This window comes from Strigops habroptila, chromosome 7, assembly GCF_004027225.2.
Source record: "Strigops habroptila isolate Jane chromosome 7, bStrHab1.2.pri, whole genome shotgun sequence".
Taxonomy (NCBI): domain Eukaryota; kingdom Metazoa; phylum Chordata; class Aves; order Psittaciformes; family Psittacidae; genus Strigops; species Strigops habroptila.
This window is the reverse complement of record NC_044283.2, coordinates 9,362,371-9,381,451: the sequence shown is the minus strand read 5'-3', so window position 1 is coordinate 9,381,451 and position 19,081 is coordinate 9,362,371. Positions and strand designations below refer to the sequence as shown.

Here is a 19,081-nt window from a genome sequence, read left to right as displayed (position 1 = left end):
ATATGCATCTCATAATGGACAGAGAAATAGATGTGTATTTTGGTCATTATTTATTCTGGAGAATGGGAATAAATACAACAAGTGATGCTTATTGGAATTTTCAGGTGGACACTAGCCAGAGTGCTAAATGAGAACACAGCCACACTGCACAGAATCTACAGTAGAACAGTGGCTTTAATGTAGACTTTCATTTCAGTCCACTTCTCTCTTTATTTGTCAACTGTGTTCACAGAATAGCTTCCCAATGCTTTACAACAGATCCATTATTTTAGTCTACCTGGAATTTATTAGATCATTTTTAATGTGATTGTTTTATATCCAGGGATGTGAAAAGCAATCTGAGGAAAGTGTGATTATACCTCTTGAGCTCCTGTTCCATTTTCCGCTGATAGAGGGCACCCTCTCTTAAAATAGCTGCAGCATTTAATTTAATAGGTATATTGTCAATCTGTCAGGAAAGGGAATGTATATACTATAGTTAGTAATGTAAACCATAAAACAGTGTATAAAAACATTTCAATGGGTTAAATAAATTGACCTAAGATAGCATAAATTTTGCTTAAAGCATTCATCTAGCATCAGTCTGACATTCACAATGAAATTGCATGCTGTTCATAAACCACTCAAGCTGCTTAAGAAATCAGCAAAGTCCCCCAAGTGGATTATAAATTTGTAATCACTCTTGGACCATGTCAAGTCCCATAGAATGTGTTCACTTCCTTTCAGTTCTTTCAGTGCTCATATACATAGTGCGCGGGGATTCCATCTGCTTTTGGACAAAGAAAATAAACTGCTTCTCTGAAAGACAGTAGGTTAGCCAAAACCATTAAAGTCAAACATAAGCAATACCTTTCATAGCAAGGTCTCAGAAGTGTTTTACAAATAATCATTATTGTAACTTCAAAATACTATTTCTATGACAACTGGCATCACCAATAGCTGTATCCATTTTCTAGCTAGTAGAGGTGAAGTACAGTTCTCGGTGACTTTCAGGCTTCATGGTGTAAGTTGGACTAGATCCTGTGGCTGCTTTACAGTTTCTCAAAGTATTGCCTTAGGACTAACTCCCAGACAACCTCTAAATACTGAGGGAGGAAGGGAACAACCACTCTGCCAGTTAAAAATGTTCCCTGCACAAGTAGGCTGTTCTGAAAAAATACATCACCTTTGCAGGCACACTTTGTAAGAGACCTGATTTGAACCGAGGCAAAGCAGTGCTTGTGGGATAAGAACTGGGATCATTTCTGCAGGAAACAAAGCTCAGTCATGACACATTTGACCTAAATCCAGACAAGTTATGTGTTCAGAATCCAAACATGTATTTAAATTCCAAATTAACAGCTTAATGAGTGGTTGAGAAACAGATGCACAGAATCACTCAAGCTATATACTGCAAATATTGTATGCACAAATACGTACTGCAGTCTCCTGAAGTACACAAGCTAACCAGAAAAAGGATGTTTTATAATTGATATTACTTAGGTAGGGTGAAGATAACAGACATACCCTATCACCTAGAAATTCACTAAGTAGAATTACTGTGTTTTCCAGAGAGATAGCACATTTTAATAGACAAGAATTAATTACCTGTCTGTTTTGGACAAAATATGATAACTGGAAGAATTTAGGAAAAGAACCCAAACAAATGTATTTTATTTCTTCTACTGACTCTGCTTAATGCTTAATGATGTTCTTCCTTCCTTTTGGTCTATTCAATTCTTCTCAAAGTCTTCTGCATTACATAAATAATCTCTCCCCAGCCTGTATTCTATCCACCATCCTGTGTATAAAATGCCTACTTAGAGTAGACATTTTCTCTGACACATATAGAAATGTTCGTATTTTTGGCAGTTACCTGTGTACACAGATTTCATGTTGTGTATTTACTAACCATAATTTGGATAGAGAACAGAACTAAGAATGATTATGGAAGTACCTTTAACTTCAGTTTCCCAGTTTATTAAACAGAAATATGACTGTATGGCAATGAATGAAATATGACAGCCCAGATAGTCAAAATAACTCGGACTCCCAAGATACATGAAGACACGTATAAGTAAAATAACTGAATAGATTCTTCTATATCATATTGTATTAAAGAAGTTTTGAATTTTACTCCTTCTTTTCCTGTAGTGAGATATCTTCCTTTTTTTTTTTTTTTTTTTTTCCAAAATGAGCATATGGAAATAATTGGGAAAATGGCAGAACTCTGGAATTCTTGTGGAAAAAAATTATATTCACTATTGCCACATAATGAACACACAATAGCTCACCAAAATGAATAAATATGTAAAGAGCAAGGCCTGATGTGAGCAAAAGGCAGATTGAGACAGTGATGATGCATTTGTACTGTCTCATTCTTCCAGTGAAAAGGATGAATAGATGTTTTGTAACAGCAATGAGAAATAATTGCTGCTGCACATAATAGATGTGTCTGAGATGAAAAAATGCATTTAATATACTGTGGATGTTCTAAAAAGAGGAATGGAAAATACTAGTTGATTAAAACAGTATATAATTCCATTAATTTGAGGACACATTATAATATTATTTATACATCTTGGACAAACCTTCCTCTTAGTATTTGCCTACTCACAGAGTTGCACAGGCAGGAAGGTAACAGGAATAAGAAGTATTTAAAAATTCAATAACAACATGCCTATCTCAGCTTGGAAGTTACAGCAGTATCTTGGATATCACCTAACCAAGCTTTAAGGCAGATGTGTTCAGATGAGATAAAACTGATAGTGCTCCTAGAGGAGGTACTAGCAGCTGTTAGAACTGGCCCTGATCAATGCCATAAGACGACAGACCCATATTTTTCTTTATGCAGTTTAGGAGGTGGTTTGACTCTCATTAGTCCCCACTAAGGTTTCAGTACTCTACATTATCAGAAAAGGAAGTGGGATATACATAGTCTTGAACTAAGCCCACATAACTACAGGTCATGTGTATTTGGGTTAACCATGTGTTTCCTGGTTTGTTCTCCCCCCCCACCACCACCCTCTTTCAAGTGCAGAATGCACTGGGATCTTACTGCTTTCCTATAATTTTAGTGCTGCTGGATTCTAAGCAAGGAGACTGAGTCAGTGATACTGTTATTAAAGGTAACAGTATGCGATTAATGCCAGATATGCTTTAGAAACAGTTGCCAGATGTCCAGTTCCCCAAACAAGGAATCAGTCTTTCCAAAGTGTGTATGAGCTGTACCTAAATAGAGTGTTCTAAAAAGTCGGTAGACCTGCTCAGAAGATATTTGAGGTCACAGTACAAGGGCACCCTCCACATTAAATTATTCTACATATGAACATGAAACAAATGAAAAGTGAATGATGTAAGACTGAAGATTATCTGTATTGCAGAAATACCAACTTCAGTTTTCATGTGTTTCAGCAGTAAGGCTGAACAGCCCATTTTCCACGCTTACAGTTCACTGACTCTAGGATATCCTAGCAAAGCAGCAATCAGTATAGTGGATTTTATGACCTCACTGTGTGTCTAAAGGAAACAAGACAAACATCCAGACTGATTGTATATTGTGTATCAGGCAGTCATTACCTGGAATGTCTGCTCAGCATCCTTTAGGATCTCATTCTGAAACAGTGATTTATGGACACAATACTCTTCTGTCCCTATGCTGAGCTCTTAAACCAGGGGTTTACAATTCTGGTGTTTTTTGGGGTTTGGTTGGTTTGTTTTGTTTTTTCTGTGGACTATTCTCAGTCCTTACCATTTTACATTAAATCTTCTCCCTTTGCAATTGAGAACACTGTTAAGGAAATATGGTTACATTGTGCAACTGCACATGACACCTGCCAGGCCCCTCAGGGAACCAATAGGTCTTAGTTGCCCTGACCAGCCTCCCTTCACACCTTCTGCTCACTGCTCTGGGAGGCCCACTTCAGCTCAGATATGGGCTTCAGTCTTTTCCCATTATGCTGGAAGCAATTCTGCTCCTGGTTGTCTCCAGCTGTCTCCTTCTGTCATGGACTTGGGTTGCTGTTGTAGCCTTGTCTCCTGACTGGACTTCCTGGGTGGCCCCAGACCTGACTTGTTAACTTGCTTCGTCTAACGATGACTTGCTATCAGCAGAACCTGGCATTACCACCAACCTTGTCATTTTCAGATACCATGGCCTGCTTGGTGAGGACACTGCCTGTGCTTTCACCACCTTTGCTCCTTGTTTCTCTTCCCTCCTGGAGCTGCCACACTTTTGTTGCTCCCTGACCATTTCTTTTGGATTGTTAATGGTGCATAGGCCAAAATTTTTGAGCCATGGACTCCATCATTCCCATGGTCCTGGCCACAGTGTAAAAACATGGATTCCAGTAGAGTTTGCAGCACCACAGAATTTGCATGTTTTTCACTCAGAAGTTTTCAAGTACATCTGACAACAGTATCTTAGAGGTTACTCACCTTGCTTTGGACCTTTCGAGCCTGAAATGCAGGTTTACTCTTCATACCGTCTTCATACTGTGTCTTCTGCAGTTCAAACCAAAAATACATTATTTCAAAGAGACAGATTTTCAAGTACACAGCAAAAAATATTAGATATTTACCAAAAATCATTCTTGAATATTCGCCTAGAATATTAATCTGGAGTAAAAATATGATCATAAGGGACTTATTCTGGAATTGTTATATCCACTTGCTATGTACATCCAACTTAGTGGGAATATTTCATATCAAATGACCATACAATGGTTGACTAAAATTTATTGTCTAAAATAATGCTAAAAAAGTAACAGCAATCTTTTATTTGACTACAAAATATTACCTGCATATATTAATATATTCAGCTCAACTGAAATAGGTATTGGGGAAGACAAGCTAGAGTGTCAAAGCACACTTTGTGGAATTATTAAATAGTGGTAGAATTCTACTTATGGCTATTAATTTAATTTTATGGTGTTAGCTATAGATACTGATGTGGAAGTGTCTGGTAGCATGGGGATGAACACAGTGAATAGAATATGCAGATGTGATGCTGAAATGAATATACATGAATATATTACACACACAGTTTGGTGACATACTTGTGAACTGGGAATCAAGCAAAGCAAGAACTCTGTATGAATGGGACCGTTATTCCCACAGCTTGGCTGCTTTGTGGCATAAAAGTTAATGGAAAAATAATATGTGGGTTTAGAGAAATACGGCAGGTTTGGGGATTTGTTGGAGTGGTATCACAGCAAGGCTGCTTTTCTCGAATTAGGAGAATAATAAAGCAGCACACGAAGTATAAGAAAAGGTGTTGTGCACTATGCATCCAAAGATGCAAATGTTAGTATTATGGATGTGAAATGACAGTACAGATATAAATGATAGCACATAATTCCTAACCCCAAACAAACAAAAATTTTCAAATGCTTTGAGATATCTTGAAATACTCCAGTCATTTTTCATCTTCATGCAGGGAAATTTTTAGGCAATAAAGTATTTTGTAGCATACCTCTGCCTTTTCAGGCTTCATGATTGCACACCTGAACCGGTTAGCATTTGCTTTCAGGAGCAGATCCTAAAATGAAAGCAATTAGCTTAAAGAGTGTGGTACATTTAAATTCTGTAGTAAGAATTTGCTGTCTCAAAAAGCCTTCCAGCTCAGTATATTAATTTATTTCCATGGAATGAAAGCTTGACATAGTATTTTCATTCTTGATTAAAGACTTGGAAGTGGCAAGTCTTGATTTTCTACATAGTTCTGCCTTGTTGTATCTTTGCACAGGGCATCAGGCCTTTGACAGGTCTGCCTATATGAAACATGTTGCTCATCCAGAATTCAATTTAAAAGCCTCATGATTATCTGTGGCACATCAGTACAATAGGTAGTAATTATTTTGCACACAGCTAACAAACAATGAAGATCATGTCTGGGGGATCTGAACGCTGAGGGTTGCTCCAGTAGGCACACCTCTAGCAGTAATCCCATGAGTCAGATTAAAGCGGGGAGTATGGGCAGCCACATTTCTAGTTTTGGGATATTTCTTTTGGTTGTAAACCAAATCTCTAATCAAAGCGATGAAACACATAGATTTTTTTCTAATGGCTTTCTGGAAAGGAGCTGCCGTAACATCAGTGTTTCTCTAAGTGTCTGGAGTACAGTTTCCAGTGTTCTCACTCCTTACAGATGCTCAGAGATGGTACTTACAGTGACAGCTATAGCTTCTGCAAAAATGCGATGAAACAAACGGCATTTTTAATGCGTATTTCTTTCAGGACCCAACATTTCAGCTAGTTTAGCAAACAGTCTAGGGAACTGACCTTTGTGAATGCTTTGGATGCCTTTTGTAACATTCCAGAGGCAACAAAAACTGCAGCTGTAATTTCTGTGGTGGTTTTCCTTTGTTCCTCGTATTCATGCACTTTCTCTACTGAAGAATGTGACTTGTTGTTAAATGATTTTATAGTTGCCATAGGTTTTTGACAATATAGGCACTGTGATATCTTGCTTTTCCTCCCCAGGTTTTCTAGGAAGTTTGTATGTACAAATAAGCACACAAATAGGCGTGTGCTTTCTCCACAACATGGAAATAATAAAAGGATAAAAAATAAAGTCGTATTGTTTTATAACAAAATATCAAGCATAGGTAATGTGATGGGCCAGCAAAAGGAATGCAAAGTGTATCCCCCTAGGATCTATCACACATTAAAGCATTTACTATGGTTTAGTAACAGAATTCAATGCCCCTTTCACAAGGGCAAGAGGAGAGCCCAGTACAGTGACAAATGAACTTGTACTGGCTAGTGAAGGCTTGAGTAAGGCATTTTCAGAATGGGGGTGGGCAAGTGCAGATAAAAAGGAGTCAAGTAGCATGCGTTTTATCAAGCTTACACTGCTCTTAGATTGGATATGGTGACAGCAGCGCGGGGAGGAAGGAAGGAAGTGGAAACTGAGATTTAATTAATTCCCTTCCAAGCAGAAGATAACAATCTGCTTTAACTATGGTAGGAGCTAACTCATTGAGCAGAATTCATATCAAAGTTTGGATCAAATAACTAGATCTGTTTGTTTGTTTTTCCAGGCCCTCCCTTCTACACTGTTAACACACAGACCATGTATTCTGCTGCTTTACAAATCATGAGCACTTCCCACTCGCTTAGCCTGCAGAGTATGGAGTCTGCATGAAAAAGAAGTTAGAATCTGCTGATATTTTAAAACAGTAGGTGATGACATGTGGGTACTTATCAGTTACATAGAAAACAAACAAAAATATTGAACATAGTTTGTATTTTGAAGCCTTAATTATTAAGTGAATACCTTAAATATCCACATGTCCTGTGGGAGTAAAAGAGCCATTAAACTATTTCAAGCTTGTGAAGAGAAGAAAGTAATCATGTTTCTGCTACCTTACATGGCTACTTGCATAATTTCTCACACAGTATTTGTATAGTGAATAAAAGGACAATTAGTAATAAAATAAAGAAGATGAAAAAGGGTGATAGAACAGAATACAGGAGACAAACTTCATGTCTCTAGAGAAAGAGCCAGGAGCTATTAGGTGCAAAAGCAAATATGTTTCAGATAAAGTTCTAAGACTTGTGAAAATGGAACATTGAAGAAGAAACATTTTAGAAGAAAGAAAAGACCAGAACAAGAACATAATATGCTTACTTCTGCTTTTCGTCGATTTTGAGTTCTGATTTGCTCTAGTTGCTTTTTTTCCTTTGGAGGTTTGTAGGTGCTTGGAGGAACCTATATTAAAAGGCAATAATCTTTACAATATGGGGTATAAAACATTCCAAGTGACACATTCTTACAGGAAAAAACCACATTCACTTTTACTGTAGAACAGCTGCAGTTATTTTTTAAATATTGATTTTTTTCTATCAATGCCAGTGTAGAAGACATGGACAGATTCCAATTAGCTGGGACTACGCAGGCTTTTCAGTCCTGTCCAGTGTAATATCTCACCCACCTATGTGTGTGAGATGATAGTCTGCCAGTTTACTGGACATCTGCTTAAATATTTATCTTGCTAAAAATGTCTTATCTCAATTAGAAATTACAGAATTAATTCAAGAATTAATGGGAAAGATCTATAATCTGTATTGTACTGGAGGTCTGTTTAGGGAACATGGGGATCCCATCTAGATTTACTGGACTATATAAAGAGCTCTGCTTTAAAATTCTCATGAATATGATGTACTTTCCATTGCCTTTGCTATTTGACATCATTATCTAGAGACAAAACAAATGTGCAAACAGGAGAAGCTAGCAATTAAATGCACTGGTGAGACTGCTAAAGTATTTTTGTGAGCTTTTTAAGTGAGGTAGAACTGAAAGCATTTCCCAGCAGTATCTAAGAATTTTTATTATGCATTTATGGGTGGAGAAATTAAAGCCCAGAGGATTTGGAAAGGGTTGCACAGGCAGTGAGTATCGGTTTATTTCACCCTTCTTCCGAGTCATGTGCTTTACCTGCAAAACCGTGCTCATCTGCCAGTGTAAACTGAAGATCTCTCCTCAGAAACTGCTCTGCTTATTCCAAGTAATTTAAGGAGGAGACTTTTCAATCAATCAGCTCTGTTTCAAAAATTATGTTAGCCTCATAATTTAGCCCTCAGGTACCAGTGATGAGTACCAATCAGGCAGATAGACAATACAGCAATTACCCACTTGCTGGAAGAGGATCAGTCACTGTAAGTAAATTGAAAATGCCAGCAATGGAGATATCAAAAAGCCCAAACTGTACCTTCACATTCATCCTAATGTGAAAAAAGGGGGGCTGGGAGTAAGAGACACCAACCTTGCTTTTCCTCTCCAGCCACTGGTCAGGCTCACCTTTGCTTTCTGGATGTCCTTTACTAGAGGTTTATTTAGGGAGCAGGTACCACAAGAAGTTTAAGGAAGACCGAAATGAATAATCACTCTGAACTTTGGTAGTCTTTGCTCTTTTATTTTGTTTAAAGTTACTGTCATAAGATAGACAAGAGCAAGCTACTGCAATGCTGTTGTATTAAGAGCTTCTATTTTTATCCATAAGAAGATCATAAATATATTGTTGGGTCTGTATATCTGCAAACAAAATCCTCTGTATTGGCTAATTGAATTCACCCGTTTAATTACTTTGAACAATCAGCAACTCCACTCATGAAGCACAGCTGAAATAATAAGGGATATATGAAAAAAATACACTAAATTTGGCTGAAGGGTGTTGCAGTAACATCTCAGTGCAGCCTTTTAATTTTTTTTAACTAGATTATTGGTTTACAGAAAATCTAAAAATAAAATAATTGCAGAATCTTATTATTCTAGTACAGAATGGATTTTATTTGTAACTCAAGGCCAAGATCCAAGGAAGTTAAATGTGTCCAAATCATTTTGCATCTTATCAGGTTTGAGCACCTGTCTCCATTTGTTTCCTTTGCAAACTTCAAGCTAAAGCACTTGTTAATTTGTAGAAGTGTATTTATGAAGGTGTGTATATATGTGTGCATGCTTGCGTGTGTGTCCATGTCATCGTGTGCAAAGGACAGTGGAGAGAAGAATTTATAATCTTTAGACCAAATGTTTGGAGTGAAATGTTTCATTATTAAATTAAAAAATTAAAGTGTGTTTCCTTTTCGCTTAGTGTCCCCCATTGCTGAGAAATGTTTCTGATCATGAATGATCATCCTTCTAGGCCTATGTTACTCCAAGAAAACTTCCCAAAGTCAGCGGAGAATCCCATCTCAATACAGATCACTAAGACAACTACCCTGCCTTCTGCACTACCTCACGTCTCTGGTCCTCTCTGGTGAAGGAACCTGTGTTCAGTGTACAGGGCAGAAGTACTACGCCAGCTCCTGAACTCAAAAAATGTTGAACATCTCGTCTTGCATCTCATTTTATCTCTACTAGAAAATATAATGCAACCTAGCAGAAAGAAATACCTAAAATAATAATCCTGTTAATCAGAATGAACTCATTTCACCATAGGGATGCAGTAACTTATCAGTGGGCATTGCTCAAAATCCAGACGCCTCCACAGGAATTCATACAGCTCCTTCAAAGTTGAGCAGTGACTACGCCTGTAGTTATTGTGACTACAATAGTCCCTGCTAATATACCACATGACAAGTTCTTTGACAGATGCATGAGAACTGTGAGAAAAAATGGGTATCTCATCTCATAAAACAAACAACTTTGTCAGAAAATGGTTGAGAACATTTCTGCAGCAGATTATGGGATGTAGTCTGGAGGAGGTTTATTTCTGTGCATTCCTTTCAGTTACATACAACTCTCCACCGTACAGTAGCCAAAACTATGGCCTGCTCTCACTTTACTAACTCCTTCTTGCCGTTTGGGCTCTCTTTTCAGTCTCCATTCATTTTAGCATCTAAAATGGTGATACTGGCAACAGTATGGCAAATTAAAGTGAAGCTTAATTTGCTGAGATGGGTACAGAGATGAGCATAACACATGTCACTAATGCACTAATGGTTTTAGATTCACACAAGCCTTTAAATTTGCAGGCTTGGTCAGAATGTAAACCAAATTTAGTATAATCCTAACAACACAAATGAACTGTAAATGCATCCGCATTAAAGCAAATTTATTCTTAGAGGCACGGCACAGCATAAAGGTACTAAAATGACAGCAATATGACTCATTCCTATACTGATTAAATAGTTATTAAATGCAGTTTTTCAGAGCCTGGTATTAAGCTGTTTCAATATAAAATCCCATTAACTGTATAACACAGTATCATTAAATTGCTCTGCCATCCTAAGATGTAAATGGTTTCTAAGAGCATTCAACACATGTATTATTTAAAACCTGAAGTGCTAATACAAGGTGGCAGATAATGTCCAAAAGTATGACTTCCAAGCTCACTTCCCACTGCATTTAAATATAGATGATTTTGGAGTCTTTATTAAGTTAGTGATAGCAGCTTGATCCCAAATCCTGTTCGCCTTACCTCAGTGAGCTAACTTAAAGCCAACCGCGTGTCTCTGATCTGTACCAGAGTAACGGAATCGCAATCTTAGACAATAAGTAAAATAAAAGCTTAGCATTTCAAAGATAAATCTAGTCTTATTTATATGTGAGCAACACGTTTAAACTGGAAAACCTTAATTTTAGAGATTCATCATTAATACAAATAGAAAGGAATTAAATTCCACCCTCAAGGAGGAGCTGCAAACCTTGAGTCCATCTCACCTCCAGTAAAATTGCTTTGCCATTATTTTAATGACAGTTCATCTACAAAACATCTAAGTTTATAAAAAAGTTTCATTTTGACTGTTCTTTTCTTACCTGCTTCACTGCATTATCCAAAGCAAACACCTTACAAATCCAAGGACTACCAGAAACACTTGTATCAATGCTGTCATCAGTTTGTACCCATTGTATAGTTCTACCTCCAAAAGTCACAAAACATCTACGGGAACCAACCTTTTCCCTTTGCTTTGTTTGGCTTACAATTTTCTTACACAACATTCACTGAAATAAAAAGAATTAATTTTGTTGGTTTAAAAAACCTGACCTTCAATAATACAGAACATTACAAAAATCCTTATTGATCTGTCAAAGGTTGTAGATTTTGTATAATTATTGTAAAAGAGACTATTAATTCCCCTAACACGATTTGTGCACAAGCATGTACAAAACTTAGTATCTCTTAATGAATAAAAAACTCACAGGTAGCCTTTTTTCCGGTACTGGTATCGGCAGAGGTATGGGAATGGCACGTGGTTTAGGTACAGTCAAATTAAATTCCTTTGGCTGAGTGACCGTCGAAGTCTTGACAGTGGTGGTGCGATTACTTAACTTATCTGTGAGCTGCTCAATCAGTTGCTGTACTTTTGGCTGCCATCTTCAAATAAAAACAGAGTTTTCAATTTTATTTCATTTTTTCTTTCATAAAATCTTACATGCAGTAGATGAGGTTGGCATTGTGCAAATCCTGTAATGCTTTCAGCCATTAAATTGAAATAGAATTGACTTATGAATGTGTACTCATTATTTAGTTGGACTGTGTTACTTCACCTCTTGATAGATGACTAATGGTGAAATAGTCAGTTTCTACTCAATAAGCAACTATCCTCCTGCTTTGCAGCAGGACCAGACTGAATCAGAAAAGCTACCATAAGCCAAGTACACACTTAACATACTTAGAAGAAGAGAATATGAACAAACAGTGGTCTGAATATTGCCACTTCTATCAACTGACAGAGTATACATAAATCAATCTCAAAGCACAGGCAGTTCTAATAAAAAAATAGAAAGATGTAAGAAGTTTGGTGAATTAGCAAATGAACTCTCAGTGAACCCTGTGGGACTGTCAAGATGATTTTGATTTCTCTGTGTTTGGATTTTGGCTTGTATGAAGGTTCAGACTTCTTCCAATGAATGGCAGGAATGGGCAGAATTCAAGGTAAGACACAAACAAGTTATCAGAGGGCTACTTATGGTGACAGCTTCATGGCAGTTTCTCCTCCCCTATATGTGTTCTATCCTTAAGTATTACACATGCAACGGAGCTTTCCCAGAACTTAAAAAGCAGCTGACAATGCAGATCTACAGTAACTCATTTATGTGGCTGTTACCTGCGATCGTACTGTCATTGTGGGATGAGGCTTGCAAGTAACTTCTGCAAATTATGCAGCCCACTAAAATAATTATATTAACCTCACTGACATTCAAAAGAGGAAAACAAAGACATACTTAAAAGAATTTAAGCTACCAAACTGATTAAACTGATCAATGCATCCTCAGCTCCTGAAGGAAGTTTCAAATCCGGTAACCAAATACGGCCTTTAATGTTCTTGTATAACTTCTATTTACTAGTTTAGGCAAAACATGTGTTCATTACGTTGAATGCAATTGACAGTGAAGGACAGCTCCAGAAAGCTTGGTGTTGATGAAACAAGCAATAGATTAAGCCCCTGCCTGCCTGCATATGTAGATATAAAACCTGTGTGGATATGTGGGTATATGTCTACCTACACATCTCTGTCTGTATCTTTATACTACTGTAAGCATACATTATAATTAGATCACTACGACGGAATATACTGAGTAATATTCTGACTTCAGATATATTCCTTCAGTGCCTGCAGAATTCAGTGGAATTTGGAGTATCGCAAGCCAAATCCATACCATACATTTGCTAATTTGGCATATTCTACATAGTATGAAAGGATTCATTCCACTGACTTGGATATGACAGAACTAGATGCAAACTCTTTTTCAGCTGACATTGTTTTTAGTGTAATTTTGACTAACAGTGTTTTGTCATCATCTGGGTTAATCTACACTGCAGTGAGGAGGATGAGTGACTGCAGCCACATTGGTGTACCAATGCCAGCCCTAATTCATTTGTCCTGGGTAAAAGTGAGAGTGAAAAAGTGACCCAATAGGCTGCAGAGCTACTGCTTCTCCACATGAAAGTGTTCCAGTTTGGCAAAGGTACTTCAGCTCCTGCTTCACCAGCTAACCAATGTGGGGACACACCTGGCACCTCAGAGCATTTACCTGTTACATGATGCTGCAATTGTGTAAATAAGTATTAATTTTAAAATACTTTTTTTACTTGCTTATGATTTTCTCAGAAGTGATTATATGACCATTGGCATAAACAAGTCTGTGCACAAAGCCAAACTCAGGGAAGTCAAAGATCATTTTTGAAATGCTTAATGTCATACAGATATTGAAGTGATTTAAGAGGCATGAGTCCAACTCTAAGATAAATCTGAACCTTCTATTTTATTTATATTTTTTTAATCAGAATATGATGTTTGATCTGTCCAAGGGCACTGAGGAGCAAATGCACAACAGCTCTGAAAGGACCTTTCCGTGGCAGAACCTTGGCTCTGGGTAAGTAAAAGGGATTACTATAGCCTGTGGAAGACAAGGAGGGTTCTGAGTGACTGCAATAGGAGAAACACTTTAACAGTAAATTGAGCTTTCAAAGGGAGCTTTCCCAGCTTTTAAACTTTGAGGTGGCCACAGGCTACTTAAGTGCTGCTTACCTCAGCAGTGGGTCAATCCAGTTCTCCTTTACATAGAGTGAACTGTAGAACCGACTCCATTCATCTTTTATCCATGTGTTCAGATACAACGGATTGAAGAAGAATCTGAGAAACTAACAAGAAGTGGTTTCTTTTAAATATGGATACTGAAGGTAAGGCGTATGTAAGACTACAAAAAGATAGTTGCTTTTACTACAAACACTGCTGAAGAGCTTGCTTGTATTTTACCCTGTAATTATAATCATAGGTGCACAGTATTTGTAGGTTCTCCTTAGTTTGTTAGGACAGCCCCATGTCTTTCAGCCCTGTTTTGTGAAACACAGGTGGTGCCAGGCCCAAGGTGGCTCAGAGCTTTGTGAATAATTCAGCTATAAACAATTCAGATTTGACCCAAGGTGTTTGCTGCAGATGTTCAAAGGTGTAGGAAGCCTTCTACTTGAAATCTATAGTCCTGATGTGACCATTTCTAAGGAATTAACCTGTAAATTTAGTCTTACTTTCATCTACTGTGCTTCTGACCAGAGTCTGCCTGAGCCAAAGTCCACAATCTTGGTTTTGATAATGCATATCACAGTTGGCAAATGTCGGCAGAATAAGACCCCTGAAGCCATAGCACATTTCATTGCTTAACAACAGAAACTTTTGTATTTTGGGAACTTAGTTGCTAGGAAGAATCCCTTATATTTCTGGTTTGTCTTCAGCCACATGTGACTCAGTCGACTACCGCAGCATCAGCAGCCACTGCTGTATTTATAGGAGCAAAATGTGGCTTGAAGTACTCACAGATTTCTGTTTGGATTTTACCAGCATCTGTCTCCTTGGAGGGGTCACTGGACAGTCATTTTGGTAACAGCATTATTCTGCTTAGTCCTCTGTCCTGAATGTTTCAAGAGTTTCACCACTCACAGAGCATGGTAACTAAGATTAATTTCTCTTCTAGAAGTGGTGGGATTACACCAGAAATTAACTGTACCCATTTTTACTATTTTAATGTACTCTGGCTGTACTAAGACAAGTGTGTATAACTAAAGACTGTTTTGTAAAGCGTTTTTACAGGTGGGCTGAATGAATACCTTGCTTTTAAGAATTTGAACATGCCCTGCTAATATTCTTAATGTATTTTTACACAGTGGGATTGTACAGAGTTTTAAATAAACACAGAAAATGGGAAGTTTCCTCATCTGGTACTATCTGTACATCCCTGTAGTAATTTGCAGAGCTGAAATCCTTATATTTACAACATAAGCTTTTGACTCTGGAGTTACGGAGGTAACTGCAAGAAACAGCAGGTTCTGTTTCTCCATACAGGTCAGCCACCTGAGAATGCTGTTATTTGGGCTGTACACACCCACAGCTATTTGTTGTAGTAGCAAATGCAATCAAGGAGGCTTCTGTCCACTCCTCTCTTCACCTGCTGATTCTTTCCCTCTTATGGTAGTTTAGTACTTCAGCTATGCCAGCTCAACCCCTGTGGGATTGTACCTTTCAGCTGCAACAGAGAAATGCAGAGGAAGGCAAGAAGCTCTTAAGAAGGCTTTCCTTTGGAGAGATTGTAATGGGCAATTCTATTTTGAGGATTCTGAGGTAAAGTTGTAGAGAAAAGTGTCGTAGCATAGTCTCAGGTCCTTCTGCCACTCTATGACCCAACTTAGACTTTTTTTTACCCCTATGTCCACCATGAGGCTGATCTTGTCCTACTTCTTATTAATCTTGTCCTACTATTCCTACCTCATTATACTAGCAATTACAATACCCAGACCTTATGTAGTGATTTTCCTTAGCAAATCTCGGAAGTTCTTTAGAAAGGACTTTACTGCTGTTAGAAACAATCAGAACATGGAACAGAACAAAACAGGTTCTTGAATGCTGGAAAGAAAGCATCAGTTATTTTGCATTTTTTACAAGGCAATTATGAAATTATAAAGCTGTTTACTTCAACTTTTTTTGTCAACAGTGCGTTTTCTCTAACAAACCCTTAAGTTTTACAACAAATATAAAAGAATAACATGTATGAATACTAGAACAGAAAAATAGGCTTCAGCTAGCAATACATAGCTAAGTTCTTAGAACAACAATTACACTAAAGTCACAAAATTGGGTTTTATCTTATGGTTCTGTAATTATACAACCATAAAGATTTTTGTATGTATTCTTAATATTGCAGAATGAGAGCTTATGATTTCCTGTTCAAACAGATGAACATGTGTGAGTGAGGTAGCATTATTATTCTGCCTGGATATTCTGCCTAAATTAAAATGTATGCATCAGTCATAGGGAAACACTGTAACTTTGATTTGAATGGATTCCATCATGTAGGCCTTTAAGAGAAAGGTCCACTCACATAAGTTTATCTCATTTAACTGAAGGCTGCTCACTTGAGTAAGATATACTTGCATGAGTAAGAAAATTCCAGTCAGCCTCTGATGTGCAGAAAAAAATACTTTTTAACTAAAGTAAATCTATGCTGAGTAAATATATGTGAATAATTTTCCCGCATCTCAACTGAACTCAGACACAATAGTCATCCGGCGAAATCTACAGGTCAGCATCCTGAAGGAGAATCCCAAATTTCTGATAACTTCTGTTGCTAAGGCTGCAGATCTGCCTTCTGCTGTTTTTGTCTCTGTTGCTGGGGGGGACCAAATGCTGCTTCTAAATCTTCTGCTGCAGGTGCATTAATATAATGTAGCATCACTTTGGAGACAAAGAACCTCTTCTAATGCAACAGAAGACCTAGGTACCATGGTGATAAGGATCTGATAAGATACTTAAGCAAGCAAAGTTAAATCTACAGGAAAAAAGGTAGCAGGTGCAGACCCTTGCATAATGCAGCACTTCCCTATCAGAAAAGAGTTATTCCAGACAAGGAAGGAGAAATTATCAGAAACAGAACCATCAGGGCACTGACACTTAAGCCAAGTGAATGGCATCAGCAAGAGATAACTGGCATGAAGTGGGAAAATTATGTTGCTAGCTGAATGAGCTCAAGATGCATCCAATCCAGTGGCTTGTGTCTAAGATGTTTACCAAAGAAGGGTCTGGGAGAGCATTTTAGACAGAGTGATTTGTCTGTCTACCAGATTATGATAATTCTTCCAGCCACCTCTCTGTTCTTTCTAACAGTTAATGAAATGTATCATTTTTGTCTCTGAATGGAATTAATAAAAACCATTCCATAGTAAACCCATGAAAACAAAGCGAGTAGAGTGTTTCTAAAAATGTTATGCAGACAACCTAACCTACTTTATCCCCCCATATTACAAAGAAAGCATACTCATTAAAGAGACACCGGCATCCACATGAACATTCAGAGTAATCAGTATCAGGATAAACCTCAGCCTTTTCAGTATTAATTACTAACATTTGTATATCTATCTCTTGAATTCCGTATTAGTTATTCAAATGCCATGTTTCAACTGTGCTTTGAAAACATCTGGATGATCAAAGTTTACATATGCTGTGTCACCAGTAATCTAATTTTTAGCCCATTTTCCTAAGAAAACAGGTCTTATGAGAAAGCATTGCTGCTCAGTTTATCCCTCTGCCCCTCTTCACAAGATAGCTTTTAAGACAGGAAAGAGAAAGAGAAGCTGGAGATATTTATATTTCTACAAATTTCATGAAAAATAGCAAAAAAGTAGTGGAGCCAAGCCCATATTTGTGACTCCAGAGAGGGAAGGGCAGGCAGACCTTTGTTGCTGTGCTTTCTATTTGGCAGCAATGGTTTGGTCAATTGCACATTTGTCATAAGGGGGGGTGCTCCAAATGAGCACTTGTTTTTTGGGAAGGAGAAAAAGTGGTGGAAGGACAATAGGCTTCATAACCGAAGTGGTAGTGGGTTGTTCAGGGAAAAAGAACACTAATCAGCAGGAACTGTGATTCATTGCGTATGGGAAAAGCTTCTTCTCCTGCCTAAAATGAAAGAAAGAATGTGAGCAGAGCCAAGAGCAAGTATACAAGTGACAGGGACAACTGTAAATCACATTAACTGTAAATCATGTGATTATTCTACCTTCTTAGATTGTATAAAATACATTTTACATTGATCCTTGATGGAATATGAGATAGTCCCTGTTTGAGTATAGATATTGAAGGATTCTGTGATTAAATACTAATTTAATTTCCATATTTAAATAGAAAATAACACTAATTTCTCAATTTAAATTATTCTGAAACTTGACAAAAGTGATCTGATTAATCAAACTTAATGAAGAAATCATTCATTCATATTTAAAAAATGTTTTGTACTTTCATTACCTTTTGCATTTTTGCAGTGTCCAGAGATTTCACAATTCTGCTGAAGTGCTGGAGACCGAGCTCTTCAAGTTGAAAAGTAGCCAGGTAACAAATAACTACCAAAAGATACAGACATTTAAAATGCAGCAGGAAATTCTAATAAACCTATACCCTGTCCTCAGCATACTCTGGGATTTAGGCTGTTACTTTAATTTTAAATAGTCTTCAATATTGTTTATCTAACTGGGTAGTATAATGCTTGTCAATAAGAAATTGTAATATGAAGTTATAATATAATGTTAACCCTGTGTTCATTATTAGCATATATAAATATATACGTGTGTATGTATATAAAAAATCAGTTATCTCATTTGTGATTCAGATCCAAGCCAGTGCAAATCTACACAATTTTATGGAATTCTATCAGCTGAGGATCTATCCACTTACACAAAAAATGTAAAGCAATTGTAGTTATCTGAAGTCATTCATAGATTTTGATGCCTGAAAATACCTGTTTGCAAAACTGGGAGATCTACCACAGCAGCGTTTGGAATCCTGTTAGGCTGGAGGTAAGATCTTGTTATGATTTCACAGTCATTTATTATGCCAACATCACACCTAAATCAAGCAGCTCTGTCAAGCCCTAATTGCTTGTTCCCATTCCCTCCTTTTACCTCCTGGTGTTTTTTCTCTTGGGCAAGTACAGTCACCCACATAGCCAAGTTAGAACAGATTGTGAATTTAACCTGAAGCACTTTCTTGATCAGTTCACTGAATGGCTGCTAAACACAAGTTCTAACTCAAGAGAAGATAGGACACAGGGGTGAGAATGAGGGCAGCTTGTTTGTTTGGGTAGTACTACTAGCTTGCACATATCTGCGTATTCCAT

At 37.4% G+C, this 19,081-nt stretch overlaps 1 protein-coding gene across 2 annotated transcripts in view; it reads right to left on the bottom strand.

The window, feature by feature from the left end:
- CFAP99 (cilia and flagella associated protein 99) overlaps positions 1-19,081 on the bottom strand; it is a 52,489-nt gene that overhangs the window by 19,729 nt on the left and 13,679 nt on the right. For both annotated transcript variants that reach the window (XM_030491356.1, XM_030491357.1), the window contains 7 exons: positions 18,214-18,308; positions 13,957-14,069; positions 11,624-11,798; positions 7,613-7,693; positions 5,453-5,518; positions 4,417-4,482; positions 360-448 (listed from right to left, as the gene is read on the bottom strand). In XM_030491356.1, coding sequence (XP_030347216.1) covers positions 360-448; positions 4,417-4,482; positions 5,453-5,518; positions 7,613-7,693; positions 11,624-11,798; positions 13,957-14,069; positions 18,214-18,308 — 685 coding nt within the window. The remainder of the gene's footprint in view (positions 1-359; positions 449-4,416; positions 4,483-5,452; positions 5,519-7,612; positions 7,694-11,623; positions 11,799-13,956; positions 14,070-18,213; positions 18,309-19,081) is intronic.